This window comes from Monodelphis domestica, chromosome 2 (assembly GCF_027887165.1).
Source record: "Monodelphis domestica isolate mMonDom1 chromosome 2, mMonDom1.pri, whole genome shotgun sequence".
Classification (NCBI taxonomy): domain Eukaryota; kingdom Metazoa; phylum Chordata; class Mammalia; order Didelphimorphia; family Didelphidae; genus Monodelphis; species Monodelphis domestica.
In genome coordinates, this window is record NC_077228.1 from 10,012,633 (window position 1) to 10,037,857 (window position 25,225).

The 25,225-nt window shown below is 51.5% G+C and overlaps 1 protein-coding gene across 1 annotated transcript in view; it reads left to right on the forward strand.

The window, feature by feature from the left end:
• SLC35D1 (solute carrier family 35 member D1) overlaps positions 1 to 25,225 on the forward strand; it is a 46,916-nt gene that overhangs the window by 16,773 nt on the left and 4,918 nt on the right. Inside the window, exons 8-11 of the mRNA XM_056814983.1 lie at positions 2,730 to 2,822; positions 16,236 to 16,303; positions 17,213 to 17,291; positions 18,019 to 18,101. Coding sequence (XP_056670961.1) covers positions 2,730 to 2,822; positions 16,236 to 16,303; positions 17,213 to 17,291; positions 18,019 to 18,101 — 323 coding nt within the window. The remainder of the gene's footprint in view (positions 1 to 2,729; positions 2,823 to 16,235; positions 16,304 to 17,212; positions 17,292 to 18,018; positions 18,102 to 25,225) is intronic.

A 25,225-nucleotide genomic window follows, 5' to 3' on the forward strand; every position in this document is an offset into this window, starting at 1 on the left:
AGAGCAGCCCCTTCGCTGGTCAGGCCGGCCGGGCGAGCCCTCTGGAGCGCGCATCGGGCCGCCGTCCACCCGTCCGGTGCAGAGTCCGGAGCCGGCCGCGCCTGCATCCACCCGGGCGAGAAAGCAACCCGCGGGGCGTCCTCCCAGGGGAGACTCCCAAAGCCGGCCCGGAAGGCGCACCATTGGCTCACGGCCGTCCAGATTCTGACCATCACTCCCAGGCAGGGCGCTCTCAGCTTCCGGACTCTCCGGGACCGAGAGACAGGGACTGAGGAGGAGCCGAGGGTCCGAGTGGGGGCCGGGCTTGGAGAGCCGAGCACCCCGGCAGACGGGGTCTGGGGGCTGCCGGGGGGAGGAGACTGGGGGGAACCAGACAGGAGGAGTAACTGGACTTGCCACGGCTTGGCACCGAGGGAGGCCGCGGCTCTGCCCTCCTGTCTTAAGGAATGGCCCCGGGCGCTGAGAGTGACTTACCCAGGGGCTCTCCGCCTTCTGTCTCGGAGCTGGGACTCGAAAATCCAGACCTGGGCTCCGCTGGGGGGCTCAGGGGGTCAGAGCCAGGCGGAGAGCCAGGGGGCTCCCATCTAGCCTCAGACACTTCCCAGCGGTGTGACCCTGGGCCAGTCACTGAGCCCCTGGTTTGTGTGTCCTTTAGCTATACTTCATATAGAGATATAATTCTGAAGGGCAGCCGGGGGAGGCGGGAAGCTTCGCCAGGGCCCTGCGCGGAGCCTGCCGGCTCCTGAGGCAACTTGGGAGAACTCGGCTGCGTCCCCTGAAGCCCAGCTCGGAGAGTCGGACTGTTTCCATTGAATTCAGCAAGTGTTAATTAAGGGCCCACTGTGGGTCCCAGGTGCCATGGCAGGGGCAGAAGAGACACAGAGACAGAGAGAGGGAGGATAAAGACGGGAGAGACAGAGAGATGGAGAGTGAGACAGAGAGGGGGAGAGAGACAGAGAGGGAGACAGACAAGGAGTAAGAGAGACAGAAAGGGAGAGAGACTGAGACAGAGGGAGAGACGGAGACAGAAAGAGAGGGAGAGACAGAGAGACAGAGAGGGGGAGAGAGACAGAGAGGGAGACAGACAAAGAGAGACAGAAAGGGAGAGAGACTGAGACAGAGGGAGAGACAGAGACAGAAAGAGAGGGAGAGACAGAGAGACAGAGAGGGGGAGAGAGACAGAGAGGGAGACAGACAAAGAGAGACAGAAAGGGAGAGAGACTGAGACAGAGGGAGAGACAGAGACAGAAAGAGAGGGAGAGAGAGACAGAGAGGGAGAGACAGAGAGGGGGAGAGAGACAGAGAGGGAGACAGACAAAGAGTAAGAGAGACAGAAAGGGAGAGAGACTGAGACAGAGGGAGAGACGGAGACAGAAAGAGAGGGAGAGACAGAGAGACAGAGAGGGGGAGAGAGACAGAGAGGGAGACAGACAAAGAGAGACAGAAAGGGAGAGAGACTGAGACAGAGGGAGAGACAGAGACAGAAAGAGAGGGAGAGAGAGACAGAGAGGGGGAGAGAGACAGAGAGAGAGACAGACAAAGAGTAAGAGAGACAGAAAGGGAGAGAGACTGAGACAGAGGGAGAGACAGAGACAGAAAGAGAGGGAGAGAGAGACAGAAAGAGAGGGAGAGACAGAGAGGGGAAGAGAGACAGAGAGGGAGACAGACAAAGAGTAAGAGAGACAGAAAGGGAGAGAGACTGAGACAGAGGGAGAGACAAAGACAGAAAGAGAGGGAGAGACAGAGAGACAGAGAGGGGGAGAGAGACAGAGAGGGAGACAGACAAAGAGAGACAGAAAGGGAGAGAGACTGAGACAGAGGGAGAGACAGAGACAGAAAGAGAGGGAGAGAGAGACAGAGAGGGAGAGACAGAGAGGGGGAGAGAGACAGAGGGAGACAGACAAAGAGTAAGAGAGACAGAAAGGGAGAGAGACTGAGACAGAGGGAGAGACGGAGACAGAAAGAGAGGGAGAGACAGAGAGACAGAGAGGGGGAGAGAGACAGAGAGGGAGACAGACAAAGAGTAAGAGAGACAGAAAGGGAGAGAGACTGAGACAGAGGGAGAGACGGAGACAGAAAGAGAGGGAGAGACAGAGAGACAGAGAGGGGGAGAGAGACAGAGAGGGAGACAGACAAAGAGAGACAGAAAGGGAGAGAGACTGAGACAGAGGGAGAGACAGAGACAGAAAGAGAGGGAGAGAGAGACAGAGAGGGGGAGAGAGACAGAGAGGGAGACAGACAAAGAGTAAGAGAGACAGAAAGGGAGAGAGACTGAGACAGAGGGAGAGACAGAGACAGAAAGAGAGGGAGAGAGAGACAGAAAGAGAGGGAGAGACAGAGAGGGGAAGAGAGACAGAGAGGGAGACAGACAAAGAGTAAGAGAGACAGAAAGGGAGAGAGACTGAGACAGAGGGAGAGACAAAGACAGAAAGAGAGGGAGAGAGAGACAGAAAGAGAGGGAGAGACAGAGAGGGAGACAGAAAGGGAGAGAGACTGAGACAGAGGGAGAGACAGAGACAGAAAGAGGAGAGAGAGACAGAGAGGGAGACAGAGACAAAGAGACAGAGAGAGAGGGAGAGAGACAGGGACAGAGGGGGACAGACAGAGAGGGAGAGAGACAGAGAGAGAGACAGAGAGAGGCTGGTGAGGAGGGGGCCTGGCTTTGGGTGGGCACCCTCAGCTCTTGCTTGGAGGGGCCAAGCTCACTGCCTCCGTGTGTCCTTCCGCAGGAGCTGGGAAAGTACGGGCTGCTCTACTACAACGCACTGTTCATGATCGGGCCCACCGTGGCCATCGCCTACTTCACTGGAGACGCTCAGAAGGTAGGAGCTGCTGCTGCTCTCGGCTTTTCAGGGTTTCTTCAGTCCAAAGGACGGGCTCGTAGGCTGGTTGCCGGGAATGTGCTCGCCGGGTGGCCGGAGCAGAGTTGCTTTTCTGGGTGCCAGAAAGCCTCAGAATAGCTGTTGATGGAAACCTAAATGGCAAGCTGTCAGCTCGGGCGCTTTGGGTGGCAGGGGAGGAGAGGGAGCCTGGAGGCAGACGGTTCTGGGGGAGGCCCCGAAGAGCTGGAGAAGGGGGGCTGCTCTGGAAGCCTTCAAGCCTCAGTTTCCTCCTCTGTAAAAGGAGGGAGTGACCGCGAGGACCCTTTGGCTTCTGGATTTGTGACCCAGAAATGGTAGTTACGGAAGCCACTGCAGCCCTGAAGCTTTCTCCTTTGCATGGTTTTCTGTTCGTATAGCCTGGGGGGCTGGTGGTGCTCTCCAGTGGCTGGGGGGCTGGTGGTGTGGTACCCTCTGGTATTTTGGGGGGCTGATGGTGCTCTCCAGTGCCTGGGGGGCTGGTGGTGCAGTACCCTCTGGTATTTTGGGGGGCTGGTGGTACCCTCTGGTGTCTTGGGGGCTGATGGTGCCCTCCAGTGCCTGGGGGGCTGGTGGTGTGGTACCCTCTGGTGTCTTGGGGGGCTGGTGGTGCTCCCCAGTGGCTGGGGGTGACTGTTGGTGCCCTCTGGTGCCTAGGGCGGGCTGGTGGTACCTTCTGGTATTTTGGGGTGCTGGTGGTGTGGTACCCTCTGGTGTCTTGGGGGGCTGATGGTGCTCTCCAGTGCCTGGGGGGCTGGTGGTGCAGTACCCTCTGGTATTTTGGGGGGCTGGTGGTACCCTCTGGTGTCTTGGGGGCTGATGGTGCCCTCCAGTGCCTGGGGGGCTGGTGGTGTGGTACCCTCTGGTGTCTTGGGGGGCTGGTGGTGCTCCCCAGTGGCTGGGGGTGACTGTTGGTGCCCTCTGGTGCCTAGGGCGGGCTGGTGGTACCTTCTGGTATTTTGGGGTGCTGGTGGTGTGGTACCCTCTGGTGTCTTGGGGGGCTGATGGTGCTCTCCAGTGCCTGGGGGGCTGGTGGTGCAGTACCCTCTGGTATTTTGGGGGGCTGGTGGTACCCTCTGGTGTCTTGGGGGCTGGTGGTGCCTTCCAGTGCCTGGGGGGCTGATGGTGCCCTCTGGTGTTTTGGGGGGCTGATGGTGCCCTCCAGTGCCTGGGGGGCTGGTGGTGTGGTACCCTCTGGTGTCTTGGGGGGCTTGTGGTGCTCTCCAGTGCCTGGGGGGCTGGTGGTGCGGTACCCTCTGGTGTTTTGGGGGGCTGGTGGTGCTCTCCAGTGCCTGGGGGGCTGGTGGTGCAGTACCCTCTGGTGTTTTCTGGGGCTGGTGGTGCAGTACCCTCTGGTATTTTGGGGGGCTGGTGGTGCAGTACCCTCTGGTGTTTTGGGGGGCTGGTGGTGCCCTCCAGTGCCTGGGGGGCTGGTGGTGTGGTACCCTCTGGTGTCTTGGGGGCTGATGGTGCCCTTCAGTGCCTGGGGGGCTGGTGGTGCAGTACCCTCTGGTGTTTTGGGGGGCTGATGGTGCCCTCCAGTGCCTGGGGGGCTGGTGGTGCTCTTCAGTGCCTGGGGGGCTGGTGGTGCAGTATCCTCTGGTGTCTTGTGGGGCTGGTGTTGCCCTCTGATGTCGGGGTGGGGTGGGGGGGTTGGTGGTGCCTTCCTCCAAGTGGTTTGGAGGAAAAGAGAATGAGTTTGGTTTTGGATTTGCTGAGTGTAAGCTGCCTTGAGGGACCTCACCTTCTATATGTCTGAGAGGCAGCAGTTGGAGATTCCAGATTGGTCTCCTCAGCCTGGACAGGAGGGGCGGCTCTAAAGTCCCAGTGGGTGCCTTTCCTTCAGAGCCTGGGGCTTAAGGGCAGCCTCCCTCTCCATGGGGCCTCTCCTTATCCCCCGAATGCCCCAGGGATGCCTGGCCAGAGCTCCTCCACCCTCCCTAGGAATTCCTCCTTCCTCAGAACTTCTCCTTTATCTGGACACTGTATCTCTGTATGTAAACTCCTGAGGGGCGCCCATTGCTGGGTTATGTCTTCCTGTCCCCAGAGTTTAGCTCAGTGCCTGGCACTTAGAGGGGACTTGAGAAATGCTCTTTGGGGGGTTGATTTCACTGATTCTTTGGGTTTAAAGGCAGAGAATGACTCTCCAGATGCTTTTGTCCTCTTAGTAAATTTTCTCAAATTGCAGTACATTAAAAAACGGTTCATGGACTAACTTAAAAAAAATAACAACAACAAAAATGGACCAAGGGGGCAGGCAGCTTCGTGGCTCAATGGATAGAGAGGGGAGGACCTGGGCTCAAATCTGGCCTCAGACGCTTCTTGGCTGTGTGACCTTGGGCAAGTCACCTAGCCCTCCTTGCCCAGCCCTTATCACTCTTTTGCCTTGGAATGGTTGCATAGTATTGATTCTAAGAGAGAAGGTAAAGATTTAAGGGGGGGAAAAGGGAAATGGGAGGCCTTATGGTATAGGGGACAAAGTTTTGGAGTTGGGGGCCAAGTGCCTGAATTCTACCAACACCGGTTCTGCCACTTTTCTTATCGTTTGGCCCTGGACAAGTCTCATAACTTTTCTGTCTCGGTTGCCTCGTCTCCAGAATAAGAGAGTGGAATCGGAGGACCCAAGAGGTTGTCCTGACCTCTAAAGCCACCATCTCTTGGGTCATAAGGATCAGGAGGTGGTGGAGATCGGCTCGGGAGAATGAGAAGTCTTTTCACGCTGACAGGAAAGCTAAATAGGAGTATGCCAGTGGTCCATGCTAAGTCACTACAAACTGTGCCAGTTATTCATCACTAAATAAGGGTTTTGGACTGTGTGATCTCCCTGGGCTTCAAATCTGATAAAACAAAGCTCCTCGGGCTAAGGAGAGGACAGCCCCTGACTTCTGGGAGAGGCCCCCAGACTTCATTCCATGAGTTCTCTTGACTCTGTCCTTGACACAGCTGTTAAGAGAATCCTCCCACATTGTGCCCCTCCTCTGCTAAAGAAACTCAAATTGCTCTTGGCTGCAAGAATCAAACATAGCCTCTTTAGCCCGGCCTTTAGGGCCCCCAACTTCCTGGCTCCAACTCTGCTTTCCAGCCTCATTTCCCTTTTGTCCCCTTTGTGGATTCTCCCGCCCAGGCACTGTATGATGCTCTGCCCCCTTCATTTAACACTCCTGCCTGGAATGAACTCGCTCCCTCTCAGCCTTTTCAGAATCTTCTCTTTTATTTCCTCCAGGCTGAATTTAGGGACTCCCTTCTTCATGAAGCCTTTCTTCCTTCTCCCTCCTGTCAAAAAACAAAAACAAAAACAAAGCATTCTTCTTGCCCTCCTCAGATATTCCCAGAGTCCTTTGTATGTTTACTGTTACCTCTGTCAGTCATAAGAGCAGAAATTTAGAGATGGAAGGGCCACAGAGACCTTTTAGTCCAACTCCCCCCACATTGCATGGAAAGAAACCAAGGCAAAGAGAGGTTAAGTGACTTGTCCAGGGATATACAACTTATTCATATCTGTGGCATAATCTGAACCCAAGCCCTTCTGATTCCCAGTCTAGTATCCTCTATACTCTGCCCTGCTGACTTTCTAATCTAGGTCCATTTCTTATTCCAATCAATCAATAAATGGTGATTAAGCATGTGCTGTGTGCCAGGCACTGTGCCAACCATTGAGAATGTAAGAAAGAGGCAAAAGACAGTCTCTGTTCTCAAGGAACTCCCAGTCTAATGGGAGAGACAACAGGCAAACAATGTACAAGATAAAGAGGAGACAGTGGGCAGAAGGAAGACACTAGGATTAAGAGGGCTTCCTGGAGGAGGTCGACGTTTAGTTGGGACTAACGGAAGCCAGGGAGGTCAGTGGCTGACCAAGGTCCTGAGTTTGGGAGCTGTGACCTTTATCATCGTTGTATCCCTGGCAACTAGGACAACTTTCTTGTGCATCAGAGATTCTTGGCAAAATTTCAGCCTTATTCCCACTAAAATGAATATTTATCAAGTCCCTATTCTATGGGCTGAGGGTTGTTGTGAGGAGATCGGAGACGCAGCAGAATTTTAAGTCAGAACATGTGGATGTATTTATGTGAAACAGAAACCATGTGAGCCTGTATACAATTGGGGATGGAGGATGCAATTGATGCCTACGAGTGCCAGGGAATTGGTGTGGCATTGTGAAAAAGACTGTGAAGGTGGCACAATGGAGCTAGGAGGGTCCACATCTGGCCTCGGACACGTCCTGGCTGTGTGACCCTGGGTAGGTCACTTCACCTCGATTGCTTAGCCCTTTGCTTCTGTCTGATAACTGATATGTGGTATTGATTCTGAGGTAGAAAGTAAGAGACCCTGGCCCTGGAGAGATCGCTAGAATCCTCCCCATGGAGGGCTAGAAGAGCCTGTTCTTTTTACAAATGAAAAAACGGAACCATTTAGTGATGTGGCTGAAGGCCTTATGCAGAGGACCAGGTCTCAGAGACAAGATTTGAACCCTGGCCTTTCCACCTGCTGCTCAGCTCTCTCTGAGCCACTTAGTGGCTTTGTGACTGTGACCCAGTGACTTTGCCTCTCCTGAATTTTCCTACCCTGAGCAGGGCCTAATAATCCTGGCATTCCTAGGCCTTGTTCTCTATCTGAGGCATTCCTAGCTTCAGAGAATTTATTTAAGTTCAGCCCCCCTCAGGTAAAAAGCAGCTACTGGGAGACAAAGGCAGATAAAAGGCACCTGCACCCAGAGACAAACCAGTTCACAAGGAAATTCCCTGGAATCTCAGAGGAGGCCCCTCCCCAGTCCCTGAGCTCTCTAATGGCTCCTTGCCCCAAGGTCATAGTGATTTTGTTTAGTCTCTTTGGTTTTCTTGGTAGAGTTACTGGAGGCATTTGCCATTTCCTTCTCCAGTTCATTTTACAGATGAGGAAACTGAGATCACTTGCCCAGTGTCCCACAGTTAGTAAGTGTCTGAGGCTGGATTTGAATTCAGGTCTTCCTGGCTCCAGGCCTGGTGCTCTATCCTCTGTGCCACTGTGCCCAAAGGACAGACACTTTGATCCCAGGTCAATATACCCAGGCCAAGGGAGCTAAGAAAGTGCCAGGTCTCCTCCAATGTCCTCGGTCACCTCAGCCCTAGCTGGTGGCATGGGGCAGGTGGTGCGACAGCGGGTAAAATGGAGCCACCCTAGCTCCCCCAGCCTCTGCCCACCACAAATGCACCTTGTACAATTTGTTTCCTGGGATTCTGTGGCCAAAGAGTTGATCCCCAAGTGGCTGCCTGCTGGGACTGAGTCACCCTCTTCTTCTTTGGCCTATTTCTTGGAAAACTGACTTGATTTCTTATCCTCCAAGCCCTTCCGGCTTGGCAGAACCCAGGTTTCCTCTGAGTCCAGGGAATCCAGACTCACCTCCACACCAGAATGAGCTGTGGAACAGGACTTGAGGGGGGAGTTCTGGGGAAATGCCCACAGGGCCTGGGATTGTCCAGAAAAAGGCCTCTTGGAAGGGACAGAGTGGGATGGAAGTTGAGTTTGGGCCCCTGCCAAGTGGAGCCTGGGGGTGGAGATGGGGGCAGGGGCCAGACCGGGCTGCCGAGGACTGGGAAATCAGTGTTTGGGTGTCCTGGGACACCTCAGGGATGGCCGCAGCCTGGAAACAATGTGGGCAAAGAGAAGCTGGCTGGAGGTTTCCAAAGGCACTTGGTGTCCTGGAATCGGCCACCCCTGCTTTCTTCCTGCAGGAGACATCGGTTACGGGGCAATCAATGGCTGTTTGTCTGCCATGGGCAGGAAGGACTAATGTTACTGCCTGCCGCCAGGCTCCCGCTTTTCTGTAAGCCGCCTTTCTCCGGAAGGGAGCTGAGGTACATGTGCAGCCCCAGATACTGGAAACTGGGCTGGATGAGCCTGGGAAGCCAGGGGCTCGAGCTTTGGGGGCTAGTTTTATTATAGACACAGCCACAGGCACAGTTACAGATTTATTAGGTGTTTCTATATTTGTAACATTTCCATATTATTAGAGATCTACGTATTAGATATTGTATTGTACAAAATGATTCATTATTAGAGTTTGTTTGCATTGTAATCCTGGGCAATTATTTTATGCATTTAAAAACGTGATCCTGAGAAGGGTCAGAGGTCCTACCAGATGGCCACAAGTCTGCGTCACAGTAAAAATGGTTACAAACTCTTCCTTTAAAGATGTTTAAACCTCAGTGGTCACTTAACCTCTCTTTGCCTCAGTTTGCTCATCTATAAAATGGGCATCATAATAGTACCTCGAATGAGATGATATTTGTAAAGGGTTTGGCCAATGCCTGGCACAAAGTTAATGCTTCTTTATTATTATTATTATTATTATCCTAATTCTCAGGGTAAGGGCAGGACCTTCTTGTGGAGCCCCTAACAAGTCCTAACTGTCAGTCTAGGGTTGTGGATCCTAGATTTGGAGCTGAGGGACCCTAGAGGTCATCCAGTGCAGCCATCCCATTTGTACAGACGTGAGTGAGGCCCAGGGAGGGTGGGTACCCAGGCTGATCCGGAGGGTCAGCAACAGAAGTGCTATTTGAACCCACCAGCCTCTGATGTCAAACTGTTCACCCTTTCCACAGCCCTAAGAGCTAGTTTGAAAAAAAAAAAAGCCTGGCAAACAAAAAACCTAACAGACCTCTGCTAAAAAAGACAGACGCCTTTTGAGAGCTGTGTGTAGAATTTATTACCCCCTTTCAAACCGAGCACAGGAAAATCAATGGAGAGTCATCGTTGGGGAGGGAATCATTTCTCTTCTTCTACGTGGATGGAAATGGTTTTTCCTGGTGTTTAAATTCAGAATAAAAAATGAGTGAACTGTAAAAGGAAAGAAAGAAAAAGCCCCTCCTCCTTGGCAGGAGAAACGAGAAAAGCTTTCCCTTGGGGTCATTCTGGTTCTGGATGTCTAATCAATACTCAGATGGGATCCAGGCTCACATAGGGACTTGCTGCCTGCTCGGTTTATGTTTTGCTTAGAGAAGGGGTTTGGACTTTGTCTTTGCAAAGAGCTAGAAGGTGTTCTGGGGTGATTCTGGTTCTACAAGTCCCTCAGGAGGCAGTCGTTGGGACAGCCAAGTTCTAGAATCTGGGAGTCCTGGGTCCAGCAGGTGCCAGAGGGCTGGAGAGGTGGCCATGAGGGTGGCCGGAGAACAGAGCCCATCCGTGTGGCCGAGCTGGACCATATAATGCCTCCACGATTCGGCCTCAGCAGTGACCTGGCCTGGACAGCTTTTATGGGCACCGGCTGCAGCCCAGATTCCATCCCTGGCCGGGGAGGCTCTTGCTGCCCGGACAGCCCAGGAGAAGGCTTGTGGGCTCAGCCCCGGCCCCAAGGCTGCCCTCCGAGGAGTCACCCGGCTGCGGCTCTCCTTCTGAACTCCATTTGTCCGATAGTGGCAGAGCTGTAAACTGAGCCTCCTTTGAGGCTTCCTTTGATCTCTGCAGCCACTCATGCCGGCTCTCGGGGCCTCCTTTGAAGTTCTAGGGAAGGATCCGTCCAGGGATGGATTCCAATTGAGGCTCTGCACGGGCAGCTCGTATTCCTCCATTTCGGAGCATCGCCCCTGCCTCTGCCCGATGTCTGCCAGCACAAAGACGTTTTTTAAAATGGGGAAAAGCAAGTCAGCAAAACAAGCCTCCATTTCCATCAACTCTCGACCGTATTTACAGTTCAGCAAACGTCAATATAGGAGACGGAGTCCCTCACCCACCACCTGACTCAGTTTCCTCATCTGTAAAGTGGGGCTGATCATAGTACCCTCTCCGAGGGCTGTGGTGAGGGCCAAATGAGGTGACATCTGTAAAATGCTTGGCAAACCGTAACCCTAAAAAGCCCGGCTGTTATTGTTGTTATTATTAGTATTAAAGCGCTTATCTCCAGTCTTGGAGTCAATATTGTGCATGAAGAGTGGTAAGGGCGAGGCAGTGGGGGTCAAGTGACTGGCCCAGGGTCACCGAGTGAGGAAGGGTCTGAGGCCAGATTTGAACTCAGGACTTTGTCTCTCAAACCAGGCTCTCCCTCCAGGGAGCCACCCCGCTGTCCCCCATTATTAATAGTATGAATGATTGCACTCGTAGAATCTGTATCAGATTGCTTACTGTCTGAGCGAACAGGAAAAGGAGGAGGGAGAGAATTTGGAACTCACAATTTTTAAATTTAATAATGATTAATTATTATATATAAATAAATGTTTGAGGCTCCCCTCAAAAATATCTATAGATGAAATAATTCATATATAATAAATCACTTAAATGTTAAAATCTATTTTTACACGTTTTGGGGAAATGAAACAGCATTTAAACAAACAGCAGTGATCATGGACCAGTTGGTGCAGAGCCATCATGGAGCCCCTCAGGGTGGTCCCAGAGTCGGGGGAGAGGCCGAGCTGCCTTTGGGGGGCTGGAGGGGCAGAGGGGGGAACAAGCCCTGACCCCACGGCGCCTGTCTCTAGCGGGCTTTGGCCCACCAGGCTCCTGCGGCCTCCCGTGCTCTTGTGACGGGCCGCCGGAGGCCGTCCTCCGAGCCTCTCAATGGAGGATGGGCCTCCGCTTGGTGTTGGGGGTGCCGGAGGGCTTCCAAAATGGAGCCATCCACATGGCAGCCCTGGGGGAGGGGGGGTCACTGACCTCGGAGGCGGCCACATCCAGCATGGCGGAGGGTTCTGGCCACGTGGAGAGCGGAGGAGGCGCGGAGGGGGTGCAGAGGGCTTGCCGGCGGCCCTCTTCATGTCTTTAAGGGCTGTTGCGTAGGAAGGGGCACCCCGAAAGGGGAACTTTGAGCCAGGAGTGGAAGTCGCCAGTCCCCAGATTTAGGCCTGGTATCAAGTACAAACTACCTAAAGGGGGCCACACAGCTCAGGCCTAGGGCAGGGGAGTGCTGGGTTCCAATCTGGCCTCAGACTCTTCCTCACCGGGTGACCTTGGGCGAGTCACTTCACCCCCTTGGCCCAGTCCTTCTGCCTTGGAAGGGACACACCGTATTGAGACTAAGATGGAAGTAAGACAGAAGACGAGCCAAGTTTAAAGAGGAGGAGCGTCGCCCCAGCGCAAAGCAAGGCCACCGAGGCAGCATTTGGCAAGGGAAAGAACCTGTCTGTTTAGAGGCAGAGAACCTGGGTTCAGAGACCACCTTCGGCCCCTACCTGAGCGTCTTTGGGAAAGTCACCGTCTGTGCCTCAGTTTCCTCCTCTGTAAAAAGAAGAGGTTAGACGAGCCGACCCTTCGGGCGCCCCTGTCTGAGCCCACATGCTTGGGGTTTCCTCTCCGGGACTCAGAAGGGCCTCTTCTAAGCTCTTTGATCCTTATTCTGAACGGAATTGTTACCAAATAAAAGGGGCTTTTCTGCCTGCCGAGGAGGTGGCCACCAGGGGACGCTTCTCCAGAAGGGCTCAGGACGAGGCGTCTCTCCCTGGCCCCACGCTGCTGGGTCCGAGCAGCCTCTGGGAATGCAGCCTGACTTGTGAGCCATGAAGGGGGCCGAGGGCTGGCTTGGGTTACACTTTGTGGAGCCCTTTGGGGGCTTCTCCTGTCATCACTGCCTGCTTGGCCCAGATTTCAGCTGCCTGCCAGCTTGGGCTGCTTTCTGGGGAGCCGGAGGAGGGCTGGGGGGGAGGATTGAGATCTGGGGGAATTCTGGGGCACCTCTAGGGGACACGCTTAGATCGAGGGCCCCCTTGAACAAACGAAGGCGGGAATACAGCTGGGGGCACCCCAGGGCTAAGCAGGAAGGCTGGGGGTGAGTCTCAAGGCACAGAGGCTGTTGCTGGGGGCTCGTAGCCTTTGTTTCTCTCCCAGACTCCTTGGGCATGTGGGCAGTCCATGGGGAGCCTTTGGGTGGCTTCTCCCAATTATGTTTTAAATGTTTAAAATAAGCCCAGTAGAAAGCTCCAGACCTGGGATGGGAGGGCCTGGATTCAAGGGTGGACTCAGACACTTCTTAGCTGGGCCACCCTGAGCCAGTCATTGAGCACCTCTTGTCTAGCCCTTACCTGCCTTCTGCCTTGGAATCAGTACACAATATTGTGAATCTTAAAAACTACTCAGACTGTACTTTAGCTATTCCCTTATTGTAACAATGGAGATACCTGGTCTAACAAGAATCAAGAATGTATTGGGAACTTTTAAAATTACTCCACCCTACTCAGACAGTGCCTTAGGGGAAGATAATGTTGTAAACTCCTGATTGAACAATGAAAGTCCCCAACTCATACCTTGTAGTAAAGCTAGAACCTTAAGACAGGTCTATTTTTAGATCTAATACAAAAAGGTGTTAAGTACATGTAAAGGTTAAATTAATCACAAAAAGGTCAAGTAACTTACAAAAGACAAGCTTAACAAAGTGGTGTGAAGTACTCAGAAGATTTAATCTAACCAGAGAAGGTGTGGACTAAAGAGTGGTGAAAACTAAGAATGGGCAGTCCTGGAAAAAAGCGTCTACTAATTAGACATGAAAATTTAAGGAAGGTGACATAAGAGAAAATTTTCTTTAAAAGGAAGGGTAAAAAGTCAGTTCAGGGAATTGGAGTTTAGGAGATTCAGTGGAGGACTGGAGCTTGCTTGGAGACGGTCTTGTGTTGAGTAATAAGACTGACTCGCTCTCCCTTAGGCTCAGGGAGGCCACTTTGGCTTAGGCCTTTAACTACTGCTTGGCTCAGACTGAGCCAGAGTAGTTTAAATTAATTCTCTCTCTCTCTCTCTCTCTCTCTCTCTCTCTCTCTCTCTCTCTCTCTCTCTCTCTCTCTCTCTCTCTCTCTCTCTCTCTCTCTCTCTCTTTCTCTCTCTCTCTCTCCTTCCCTTAATTCCTTCTCTCTTTATTAATTAAAATCTCCATAAATTCCCAGCTGACTTGGGTATTTTCATATTTGGGAATTTCCCATGGCGACCACTTATTTTAGATTTTAAGTCAAAATACTAAAATTATCTTTACAATATTGATTCTGAGATGGAAGGGCTGAGCTTAAAAAGGTAGCTGCCGGGGCTCTGCCCACCTCGTGGCACTTCCCACTCCAGTCCATCCTCCGGGAGGCCTCCAGATAGGTGTCCCTGAAGCTCTGGTCTGGTCACGCCCCCTCCTACCTCTCCAGGCTCTCTGCCGCCCTTGCTTCTGGCCACAGTCTCTGCTTCAGGGACTCCCTCCTCCTGCCTGTTTGCCCAACAAAACCCTGTCTGGGCATTCTCTGTGCCCCCATTTTCCCACACACCCCTCTGCACCTGCCTCAGCCTCCCTGGCTTCCTTTTAGGCCCCCCACTAAAATGAGGCCTTTTGTTTACTCAGTATTTTATTTTCTGCATGTACAAGGCTGGACTACATTGTGTACAGAGAAACCCACCTCGGAGGGTTTCAGCTCAGAATTGAGCCCCATCTGTGGCTGACCCTCTACCCTACCAGGCCTTGGCCACAGGGTCTGACACTCCCAGCCACTGTCTGACTGTTCTGCTGGGCTCCTTGGGCTGGGGGAGGATCTTGGATGCAAGTCCCTGAAAGGGTAGAAGGAGATTCAGGGAAGGGAAATGGGGAAACCTCTCCCTTGCTGTCTCTCTCTCTGTCTCTCTCCCTCTGTCTCCCTCTCTGTCTCTCTCTCCCTCTGTCTCTCTCCCTCTGTCTCCCTCTCTGTCTCTCTTCCTCTCTGTCTCCCTCTCCCTCTCCATCTCTCTCTGTCTCTCTTCCTCTCTGTCTCTCTCTCCTTCTCCATCTCTCTCTGTCTCTCTTCCTCTCTGTCTCTCTCTCACCTCTCAGTCTCTCTCTCCCTCCCTCTCTCTCTTCTTCCCTCGCTCTCTCTCTCTGACTCTGTCTTTCTCTCTCCCTTCCTCTTTTCTCTCTCCCTCTCCATCAGCAGGTGGGACCTGAACCCAGGCCTCCCCACTGCACAGTCCTGCCCCGGCTGCCCCCAGGACAACCACTCTGAAAAGGTCTTCAGGGCAGCCTCTTCGCTCACATGCTTCCTTTTGGACATCCCTGGCCAAATGCCAGGCCAGGGAAGGAGAGGGATGCCCCGACCCCAGCCCGGGGAGCTTAGACTGGCAGCAGGGGCAGCTCTGTCAGGTCCCTGAACCTCAGACCAGGGTTCTGGGTCATCCCTGTAGAGATAGAAGGAAAGGGAGCTCAGGGCAGAGGGAGGCACTTCACAGATGGCAGGAGGCTTTCGAACCCTTGTCCTCTGACTCCCACCAGCCAGGGTCTTTCCTGCTGTCTGAAATAGGGTATCTTAGTTTCCTTAATGAGCTAACGTGGGAAGTGCTTGGAAAACCTTAACATGGCATCTGTCCCATTTAGTGAGCCCCTCCTGTGTGGTCAGGTAGCTGAGGGGCACCCGGAGTCAGGGAGGCTCCCCTCCACCAGTCACTGGCCCTTCGTGCACCTCAGTTTCCTCCTCTGTCAGATAAGGTTGGGTTGGGTGACTTCTAAGTTCCCCTCCAGCCTTGCATCAGCGCTCCTCCTGTTTGCCGTCCAGGAGCGCTTCCTCCCCTCGTCTTGCTGTCCCCACCACTGATGGGCGCCATTTTCCTCCCCAAGCTTTGGGGCTCTCCTTTTCTTTTTCCTGGCCTCACTCCATCATCCAGGATTGGCGATTTCTCCCCATCTCGTCTCCCCTACACACATTGAAATCTGGCCTTCGGGCTTGACTGGGGCCAGCAGAGGCCGCTCAGGGGCTGCCCCTTCGGGGTTCGCCCTCCACTTCCCTTCTCTAGGCTGGCCCTTGGAGAGAAAGAACACGGCGGGCCCCCATTTACGGAAGCACTTACTGAGTTCCTGCTGTGTGCTGGGCACTGTGTATGTGGAGGACCCAGAGGAAGAGCATCCTTGGCCCCGGCCTCAGGGGAGGGAGCGCGAGATACAGAGAGAAAAGCCTGAAAGCTGGGGGGCTGCCGGGGGTCGTCTGCAGGGGGGGCGGTGCAGGCATTGGGCTCCGGGTCGAGAGCTCTGAACTTGCATCCAAATCCGGCTGCCGTTTGACCCTGGGCAAGTCTCTTCACCTTTCAAAGTCGGCCTCCATTTCCTCACTAGTGGGACTTCTTTTGTGCCTTTGAAAAAGGCCTGCCGCGGAGGTCCGTTACTCAGACCTTTACTCTGTCTTGGAATCGAGGCTGTGCTCGGTTCCAAGGCAGAGGAGTGGCCAGGGACAGGCCCAGGAGATGAAGTGACTGGCCCAGGGTCACCCAGCGAGGAAGTGCCCGAGACCAGACTGGAGCTAGAGCTTCTCTGCCTCAGAACCGACCTCCCAGCCTCCCTGGAGCCACTGCCTGGAGAGGAAGCCCGGCGGGGCTGGCCAAGCGTTCGGTTTCTCTGTGGGGAGGGAAAGGGGGAGCCGGAGCCTTCTGCGGTTCCGCAGGGGGCCGGGGACGTCCCTGGGGCTCACATCAGGGCTCTGCTGTGTCTTGCAGGCCATAGACTACGACGGCTGGACCGACAGCTTGTTCCTTCTGCAGTTCACACTGTCCTGCGTCATGGGGTAAGTGGGTGCGTCGCCTACGGAGAACCGTCTTCCCTCCGGCGCCCGGCTTGTCGTGGCAGAGCTCGGAGAGCTTCGGGGGGCCTGTGAGAGCCCCCAGCCCAGGCCCCTCGTTTTCAGGTGCCGAACCTGAAGGGAGATGGTGGTCTGCCCATCGTCGCACAGGTAGTCAGCAGCAGAAGTGGACTTTGAACCCGGGTCCCGACCCCGAATCCAGGGCTCTTTGTACCATATCTGGTAGCTTCCTCGGCCATTCCTCTCCTTGGTACCTACTGTGAGGAGTCTCCATGGCAACATAGCTGCTATTAGCAGGAAAAAGCATGGGGCACAGCTGGCAGAGAGGCTTGGACTCTGGACAGGAGGAACCTGGGTTCAAATCCTACCTGTGACGCCCTCTCTGGGCTTCAGCTGCCAAATGGAGGAGTTGGCCTGCCCCTGCCCCAGCCAGCCTGTCCCCAGGACCACGGACGGAAGAGCCGAGGTGGTCTTGGGAGTCCAGGTAGCTGAGGGGATGGAGCTCAGCGGCTGCCTGCCTCTGACACATATCGGAGGTGTGACTCCAGGCAGGGACGGGGCCTCTGTGGGCCTCAGTTTCCTCATGTGTAAAATGTGGCGTTGGGAGGGATGATTTCTTTAGAAGCGCTGGGTGACTGCCCACACACAGGACCGCCTGCCTTCTCCCTCCTGTCCCTTTCCTCCAGGGAGGCTCTGAGGAAGGATTCAAACCCAGGGCTTCTCCCTCCCAACCCAGCCTTCTGAGCTGCTTTGCCGCGAGTGGCCACCCCTGGGCAAGAGAAACAGGATGCTGGTGGGAGGAGGAGGGAGGACGGGCACCTAGTGTTGGAGAGATGCCTGCCGAGTCTGTTTTGTTCTCTGCTTGCCAATCCGCCTCGCTCTTCCCTCCTTCAGGTTTATCTTGATGTATGCCACAGTCCTCTGTACTCAGTATAACTCCGCGCTGACCACCACCATCGTGGGCTGTATTAAGGTGAGCGGGGGGGCACCCTCCCTTTGGGGCACACACTTAGGGAAATGCCAACTCCACGAACTCCCCAAGCCTTTGCCAAAACCTTATGACACTTTGCCTGGGATAGCTGGGATGCTGTCACTTTTTTTTTTTTTCAAAATATATTTTAATGATGTTGTTAATTTTCCCGTCTCCCCTCTCCCTCTTTCTCTTCCCTTCCTGCTCTTCCCCTTCCCTTTCCTCTTCCCTATCCCCTTCTCCTTCCCCTTCCTCTTCTCCCTTCCCCTTCCCCTTCTCCTTCCCTTCCCCTTCCCCTTCCCTTTCCCCTTCCCCTTTCCCTTCCGCCTTCCCCTTCCCCTTCCCCTTCCCCTTCCCTTTCTCTTTCCCTTCCCCTTCCCCTTCCCTTTCTCCTTCCCCTTTCCCTTCCTTTCCCCCTTCCCCCTCCCTTCCCTTTCCCTTCCTCTTCCCCTTCCTGTTCCCTTCCCCTTCCTTTCCCCTTCTCCTTCTCTTTCCCATTCCCTTTCCCCTTTCTTTCCCCTTCCCTTTTCCCTTCCCTTTCCCCTTCCCTTCCCCTTCTCTTCCCTCTTTTGTCCCCATTCTTTTTTTTTTTTAACCTTCTCTTAGAATCAACACTGAGTATCAGCTCCAAGGCAGAAGAGCAGGAAGGGCTAGACACAGGCAAAAGAAAGGGTGATGGAGTGAAACCTGAAAACAAAGTAAAATCTCGCCTCTTTCTTTTTCTTTTCAGAATATTCTCATAACCTATATTGGAATGGTCTTTGGTGGAGACTATATTTTCACATGGACAAATTTCATTGGGTTAAATATCAGGTGAGCAAATCCTTGTTCCTCAGTCAATGTCTTGGCCAGGGAAGCTCAGGGAGGTGGATGCTTGGGATGAGAAATGGCTGGGAATGGGGACTCGATTGTTGAGTCCAAAAGACCTCGCTTCTAATTCTGCCTCTGAAGCTCACTGGCTGTGGACCAGAAGATCTCAGAATCCTTGATCTAGAGAGAGAGAGGGGGACCTTAGAGGCCATGGAGACCCACCCCTCATTTCACAGATGAGGAAACTGAGGCTCAGAGGCATAAAGGGTCCCCACATTGCACAGATATTAAGTGACAGAGGTGGGATTTGAACCCATACCCTGCGCCATGATTCCTACTGTGCATTCTTTTCAAAGGAATAAAGAATAACAGAGAAGATGACTGCAGTTAGAGTCAGACAGCCTGGTTCCTTGGCCCCAAACATTGATTAAATTATTGGCCCCTTTCTGGGCCTAGGTAGTTTCTTCTATAAATGATACCATTGGTATCATGACTATAAGACCAATAAAAAAGAAATAATACAATAAAATATTATACATCTGATATAATATAGAATAATAAAATAATGGAACTGTTAAAACAATAACTATAAATGTTTATCAAATGTAATCTAAAAATCATGATTTTTAGGGAACATTTCAGGGACAATAGTACCAGACTGGGACTTAGGGACTTTGGGTTCAAATGTTACCTGGTTTGAGTAGCGTTAGTAAATGGGCTTTAGTTTTTTGTCTTTAAAAAATGGGAGATTGAAGCAGGAGGAACTCAGAAAAACCTGGAAAGACTTAGGAGAACTGAAACAGAGTGAAATAGGCAGAACCAGGAGAACATTGTGCATTGTATGAATAAAGGGGCTATTCTCAGCGATACAGTGATCCAAAACTACCTCATAGGTTCCTGATAAAAAATGCCATTGGCTTCCAGAGAAAAAGAAGAGTGTCAGAATCTAGTCCAGAGCAAACTTTTTCCACTTAATTTTTTTTTACTCTTTATTTCTTTGCACAAAAGAGTTAATAGCAAAAAAAAAATGTCTTCTACAAAGACCTACATAAAATCTATATGAGATTGCTTACCATCTCAAGGGATGGGGAGGGAGGGAGAGACTGTGAGACTCAGTTTTCTTTGGAAAATGTTGGAAACGGTTGTTACATGTAATTGGGGAAAAAATAAAATAGAATAGAAAAATAAAAAATGAAAAAGGGAAAATGGTCGACTTGATGCCCTCTAATATTTGCCCCCAAAAGTACTTAGTACAGTGTCTAGTATACAGTAGGTGCTATATAAATGCTGATTTCCTTTTCCCTTAGCTTTCTTCCTGCTCTTGATCTTTTTGATCCTGGGACTAGATCACTACAAAGATTCTTCTGTCAATAACATTATGTCATTCTGTTAACTAGTCAATCAATAAACATTTATTAGGCCCCTGCTGTGGGCGAGATATCATCCTGAGTGCTAGAGATAGAAAAAAAGGCAAAGAAATCTAGATTTCTAAAAGGTAGTCAGTTAAGAAGCTGTAAGCACCTCCTATGTGCCAGGTACTCAGTAGGTCTCTGGGAAGACCAAGATAAGACAGCCATTTTTGCCTTTGAGAACTTCAGTTCTACTGGGGGATACAACAAATTCTTTTTTTTTTTATTTCTTTCAATTATTTCTAATTTTTAACTTAATTTTATTTTTCAGTGAATAGAAATGGATTTGTTTCCCCCCACTCCATTTAAAAAAAGAAAAAAAGCCTTGTTACAAATATGCATGTCTAGCCAAACAGATTCTCCCATGGGCCATGTCTACAAAATATACGATGTTTCCATATCTAAAGATATGTAGAATGAATACAAAATAAATACCCAGAAGTTTTGGAAGGAGGAAGCTAGGAAGGAAGCAGCTAGGAAGATGAGAAAAGACCAGCAGAGAATGGTGTGAGAGCTGGATCTCGAAGGAAATCAGGGATCTGGTGCTGTCCAGGGTCCTTCTGATCTGATCTAAAGGGACCTGTGTAGATAGTTATAACAGTCATGGTGGCTGCTTGTCACCTCAGTTTAGTGTTTCTGTTTTCTGCCCTGTTATTGTATTGGAAGGTCAGGGCAGGGACCCTCTCCTGATTCTTGTGCTAAGCACATAGTAGGTGCCTAATCCATATTGATTGATCGATTGATTATCCCATACCCCTCCATCCCCACCATCAGAAAGAACTTTAGAGATGGAGGAAAAGCAATGTAATAATACAGTGGAGAGATCATGTGCTTTGGGGCTGGAGGAGCTGGGTTCAAATTCCACCTTTGGAGTTTATACTTGGATGACCTTGGACCCATTTTTTGATTCTCAGGGGCCTCAGTTCCCTCATCTGTAAAATGAGAGGGTTTGCCTCAGAGCCCCTTTCCAGCCCCATCCCTTACTTCCTGAAGGCTGACCTGCGGGTGAGCAAGAACTGCTTTCCCAGTATTCCTTCTCAGTCGCCTTCCTGCCAGTCTCACTTAAGCTAGAAGCCCTTTGAGATTCAGGATCTGTTGGAAACTCTCTCTGACCACGACTTGAACAAGCCCAAGCCAGCAGAGAGGCTAGCTGAGCCCATTTACATTCAGTTTCTTAGTCCATCTCATCCCTTTGTTCCTTTTTTTAAAACTTTAAACCCTCACCATCTGTCTCCGAATCAATACGGCATATTCGTTCCAAGGCAGAAGAGTGGTAAGGGCTAAGCAATGGTAGTTAAGTGACTTTTCCAGGGTCTCACAGCTAGAAAGTGTCTGAGGCCGGATTTGAACCCAGGACCTCCGTCTACTCCATTGGGCCACCCAGCTGCCCCCAACTTTGTTATTTTCAGAGAACAGACTCAAACTTTTTTCCCATGCTGGTTAGCTTTCAGTAAACCTTCCCATACTGTCTATTCAAATCACTTGGCAGCCAAGCTTAATTAAGGCTTATTCTCTAAAAGGAAACACATGGTAGATTTTGCTGTGCATATTCACATAAAAAATAAAATGGAGTCAATTTGGGAAGAGAACCTAATTATTTGTCAGCTATTTCCTGCATCCCCTGACAAGTTTCTAGAAGGGAGCTCCTGGCCAAAACAGCTGGCTTGCTGGCTGTATAATTAAGATAACAATGCTAGCTCGTACCTCTAGTTTTACAGTTTATGAAGCTCTTTATGCAATCTCTGTTTTGTCTTTACAACAATCTTGTGAAGTGGGAGCCATTACAGTACTATCCTCTTTATAGTTGAGGAAGCTGAGGCACCCAGCTGCTCCCAAATAAGTTTTTATTAAGCACCTCTGATATACCCAACACCATGCTAGGGCTACAGAAACAAAAATTAAATTGTCTCTCCTGCTGGGGGAACCACACATACCCAGAGGAGTACATGGGGGAGATGGACAAAGGGATAAACAGAGACTACTTTGGTGTGACAATTAGAGGAATCCACTAGCCAATAAGCCTTAAGTGGGAGAGCAAACTGGCCCCATTCTCCCAGAGGGACCAGGAGACCTCCGTCTAGTTGGCGCCGCCTGAGAAGCATCAGTCCTGCTTCCAGTCTGCTCTGGAGGAACCCTCACTTATTTTTGTTCTCTGTTTCTTCTCCCAATCCAAACAAATCCCCCTCCCTCTGGGTCTCCCAGCACCGTGTCTCTTCTGATCCCTGGTGTCTGGGATCATCAATTTAGAGCAGGAAGTATCCACAGAGGTAGTTTAGGGAGGAGGATGCTCCCTCACCTTCCAGAGGGGAACCCAAGGTCCGAGGTCATACATATAGCTCAGTCAGGAATCAAACCCAGACATTCTGCCTCCCAGCATTCTTGGATGGCCTTTCTATTGGTCAGACTCATCCTTACCATACTACGTTGCTTTTCCCCCATCTCTAAAGTTAGGGAATTGAATTGCTGGTTAAATTCATTTCAATTCAGTAAGCCTTCCTTCCTTAGCCTGAGATGGTCAGACCCTCCCTAGGCTTTGGGGATCTAAAAATAACTCTTGCTGCCCTTTAGAATATTCAAGTGAATCCAGCAAGGCTGAACCTTAAGAATAAATAGGAAGCTGTGTTTGCTTTTGGCCAGGATTAACATTTTTATAGAATTTGCCCAACTGGAATTTTCCTTGGAAAGAGGATTCGCCTGACCAAAGGGTAGTAAAGAGCCGACACTCCCTTTTATCAAGGGCTGTGAGCCCCAAGAAATCTTCCCTAGAATTTCTGATCCTTGGGGGGGGTCACTCTCCTCCTTTTCCCCATCGCCCCCCATTCACCTGTGCTCCTTCTGTCTTGGGGGAGAAAGGAACCTGGCTCACTCTGATCTCAGCACCCAGCTCCTTCACTGGACCTCTGAGGCTCTGTGTGTGTGTGTGTGTGTGTGTGTGTGTGTGTGTGTGTGTGTGTGTGTGTGTAAATGCCTTTGTACTCTGGTCCAAGCTATGTAGTGAACTAAGAAAAGACATTCCTTCCCTGAAGGAACTTGCATCAGAAAAGGGCTGAGTTTGGGAGTGGACGTCCAGGCCACGGTTAATTCGGTTAATTCGCTTTATTTTTCTTGGGTCCTCACTAGTAGGGGCTTTGATTTTTGAAACCCTGCTTTGTGCCTGTCCATTCTAAGGTGGCTCCTTGAGCAGGCTCGCTCGCTAGCATTCGGGCAGAGCTTTTTGGAATGCTAAGTAATATTGTAAGAAAGAGCCTTTAGAATGCTGGGAGACATTCCACTGGGGACTCTTTTGCATGCTTAGTAACACTCTTCAGAATGGCGACTCTTAAACCGCCCCAGGTTTGTCTTATCCTCAAATCAACTTTTCTTGCCCTTAAAGACCTCTTGGGGAAAATACTTCAGCTAGAAACCTGTTCTGTAGTTTCCTATTCATATTGTTTAATCCAGTAAATAGTGAAAACCCACAACGCGCAAAGCATGTTAGTAGGTGCTGTGGGGAGTATACCATTGTGTAAGGTGTAGACTGTGCCTGTAAGAATGTGGTTGGAGAGTAGAATGTGATGGGGGAAAGGCAGATTGTTTGTGTAGCTTTGTCTTTTAGCCATCTGTCAGGCGACTATTAAGTGCCATCTTTGTGCCTAAGGCTGAGGGATGCAGAGGCAAAAAATGGAACTGCCTCAGCTTCGAAGGAGTTGATGTCCTGTGTACAAATATAAGTGCATTGATTGCCACGTTACAATAATTGGTTTGGCTGAAGCCAGGGAGCAAAATAACGGCCCCCGAGGCCATGTGGTTCCCTCCTCTGCTGCTTTAGGGAATTTATTTTAGTCAAAACATTCTGAGTTCAGCCATGCTCTGAGACCCTGCTGGGGCCAACTGCTGAGCTCTGAGCCCAAGGGACACCCTCAGCCTTCCTGTCGGTCTCTAGGCAGTGGCTGTCCTCCTCGTGGGTGATGCAGAGCTGAGGCTGTTTGGATGAACAGACCCGAAAATTCAATTTCAACCTCTCTGGGGCAGAGGGAAGCCCATATCTTCTCCCTGTACGTGGGTACTGGGGTGGCGCCTGCCCGTAGGGCTGAGAGCCCCTCTTGCCTGCCTCTGCCTCCTCTCCCATTGCTGACCAGCAGAATCTTGGGGCTTCTGAGATATTCCCTCTTTTTATACAAATTGCTGGGTCCCAGCCAAGCCTCTCAAGCTGGAGCTTGGCTAGTTGCGGGGCTCCCTCTTAGTTTTGTGGATGGATCCCATAAGGATGCTCTAAGCACCCAAAGGGGGTACTTGAAGGTAGGGTGCTGTGACCGAGGGAGCCCCTGCCCACAGAGACCAGCGAGGAGAAGACAGAAGGTGCTCCGGGAGCTATGGACGTGGCAGTCCAGGTCCAGGGGGAGTGGCGCTGCATGTGGGGTGGTCCCTGGATTCTGAGGCAGCCCAGGGAGACAAGATGGCCAGTGGGGCTGGAGCAGGACTTGGGGCCCAGATAGAGAGGCTGAAAGGGCCCCCGAATGCAAAATAGGAATATGCATTTCATCCTGGAGCCAGAGGGAGCTCTTGGAGTGTTTTGAGTGGTGGGGTGAGACCCAAACTGCACAAAGATCAGGCTGGACTGGGGAAAGGAGAGCCTGGAGGCAAGCAGAAGGGTCCAGGTGTGAGGTGAGGCGGGGAGCCCTGGCATAGTAGAGAAAGGGCAGCTGTCGCAAATAGAAGATTGGCTGAGTTTGGCGGCAGATTGGATAGAGAGGGTGAGGGAGAAGTAGCTAGCTGAGGGTGATTTTATGTAACAAATACGTTTTTTTAGCCCCTCAATTTTGTCTTAGAATTGATACAAACTGTTAGAAGATCTGGGAGGACTAGGCTGTGGGGGTTAAGTGACTTGCCCAAAGTCACACCACTAGGAAGTATCAGAAGTCACATTTGAACCCAAGACTCCTCCTCTCTGGCCCTGGCTCTCTATCTACTGAGCCCCCTCCCTGCCCCATAATAAACATCTCTGTGTGCCAGGCATCGTGCTCAGATACGGATAAGTAAAGGAGCTTCCCATCTCCTTTCACCAGAGGAAGCTGCCAAGCCTCCTGGCATTGTGACTCAGGACCAGGGCTAGAGCCCAAGTGCCCCCTTTGCAGCTCTGAGCATCCAGAGAAGGTGCCAGCTGGCCCTGGCAGGAGTTTCTGTTACTACCGAGATTACAAACCCCATTCTCTGTGCCGTCCCTATTGGTGGTGGTTCTTGTTCTGCCATTTCAGTCACCTCCGACTCTTCCTGGTCCTGTGGGGGATTTTCTTTGCAGATCTTGGAGGGGTCGGCCACTTCCTACTCCAGTTCATTTTACAAAGGAGGAAACTGAGGCCAGCAGGGTGGAGTGACTTGTCCAGGGTCACAGAGCCAGGAAATGTCTGAGGCCAGATTAGAGTTCATGAAGATGAGTCTGATGCAAGCCCAGTGCTCTACCCACTACCCCCAGCTGCCCAAACTCTATCAGGATCTAAGAATCATATATATATAACTTGGTCCTTTTACCAATCCAGGTCTGCCATGAGGTGTGATGGGAGGCAGCCAGGGCAGGCTGTGTAGACTGTTGTACTCTCGCCAGAATGATGTGAGTCTGAATCTCACCTCAGCCTCTGGCTGTGTGATCCTGGACAAAATCAGTTTCTTCATCTGTAAAATGGGGATCCTGAGGAATCTCATCTGATTGTGGTGAGGGTTCAAGGGGATGATGCTATCAAT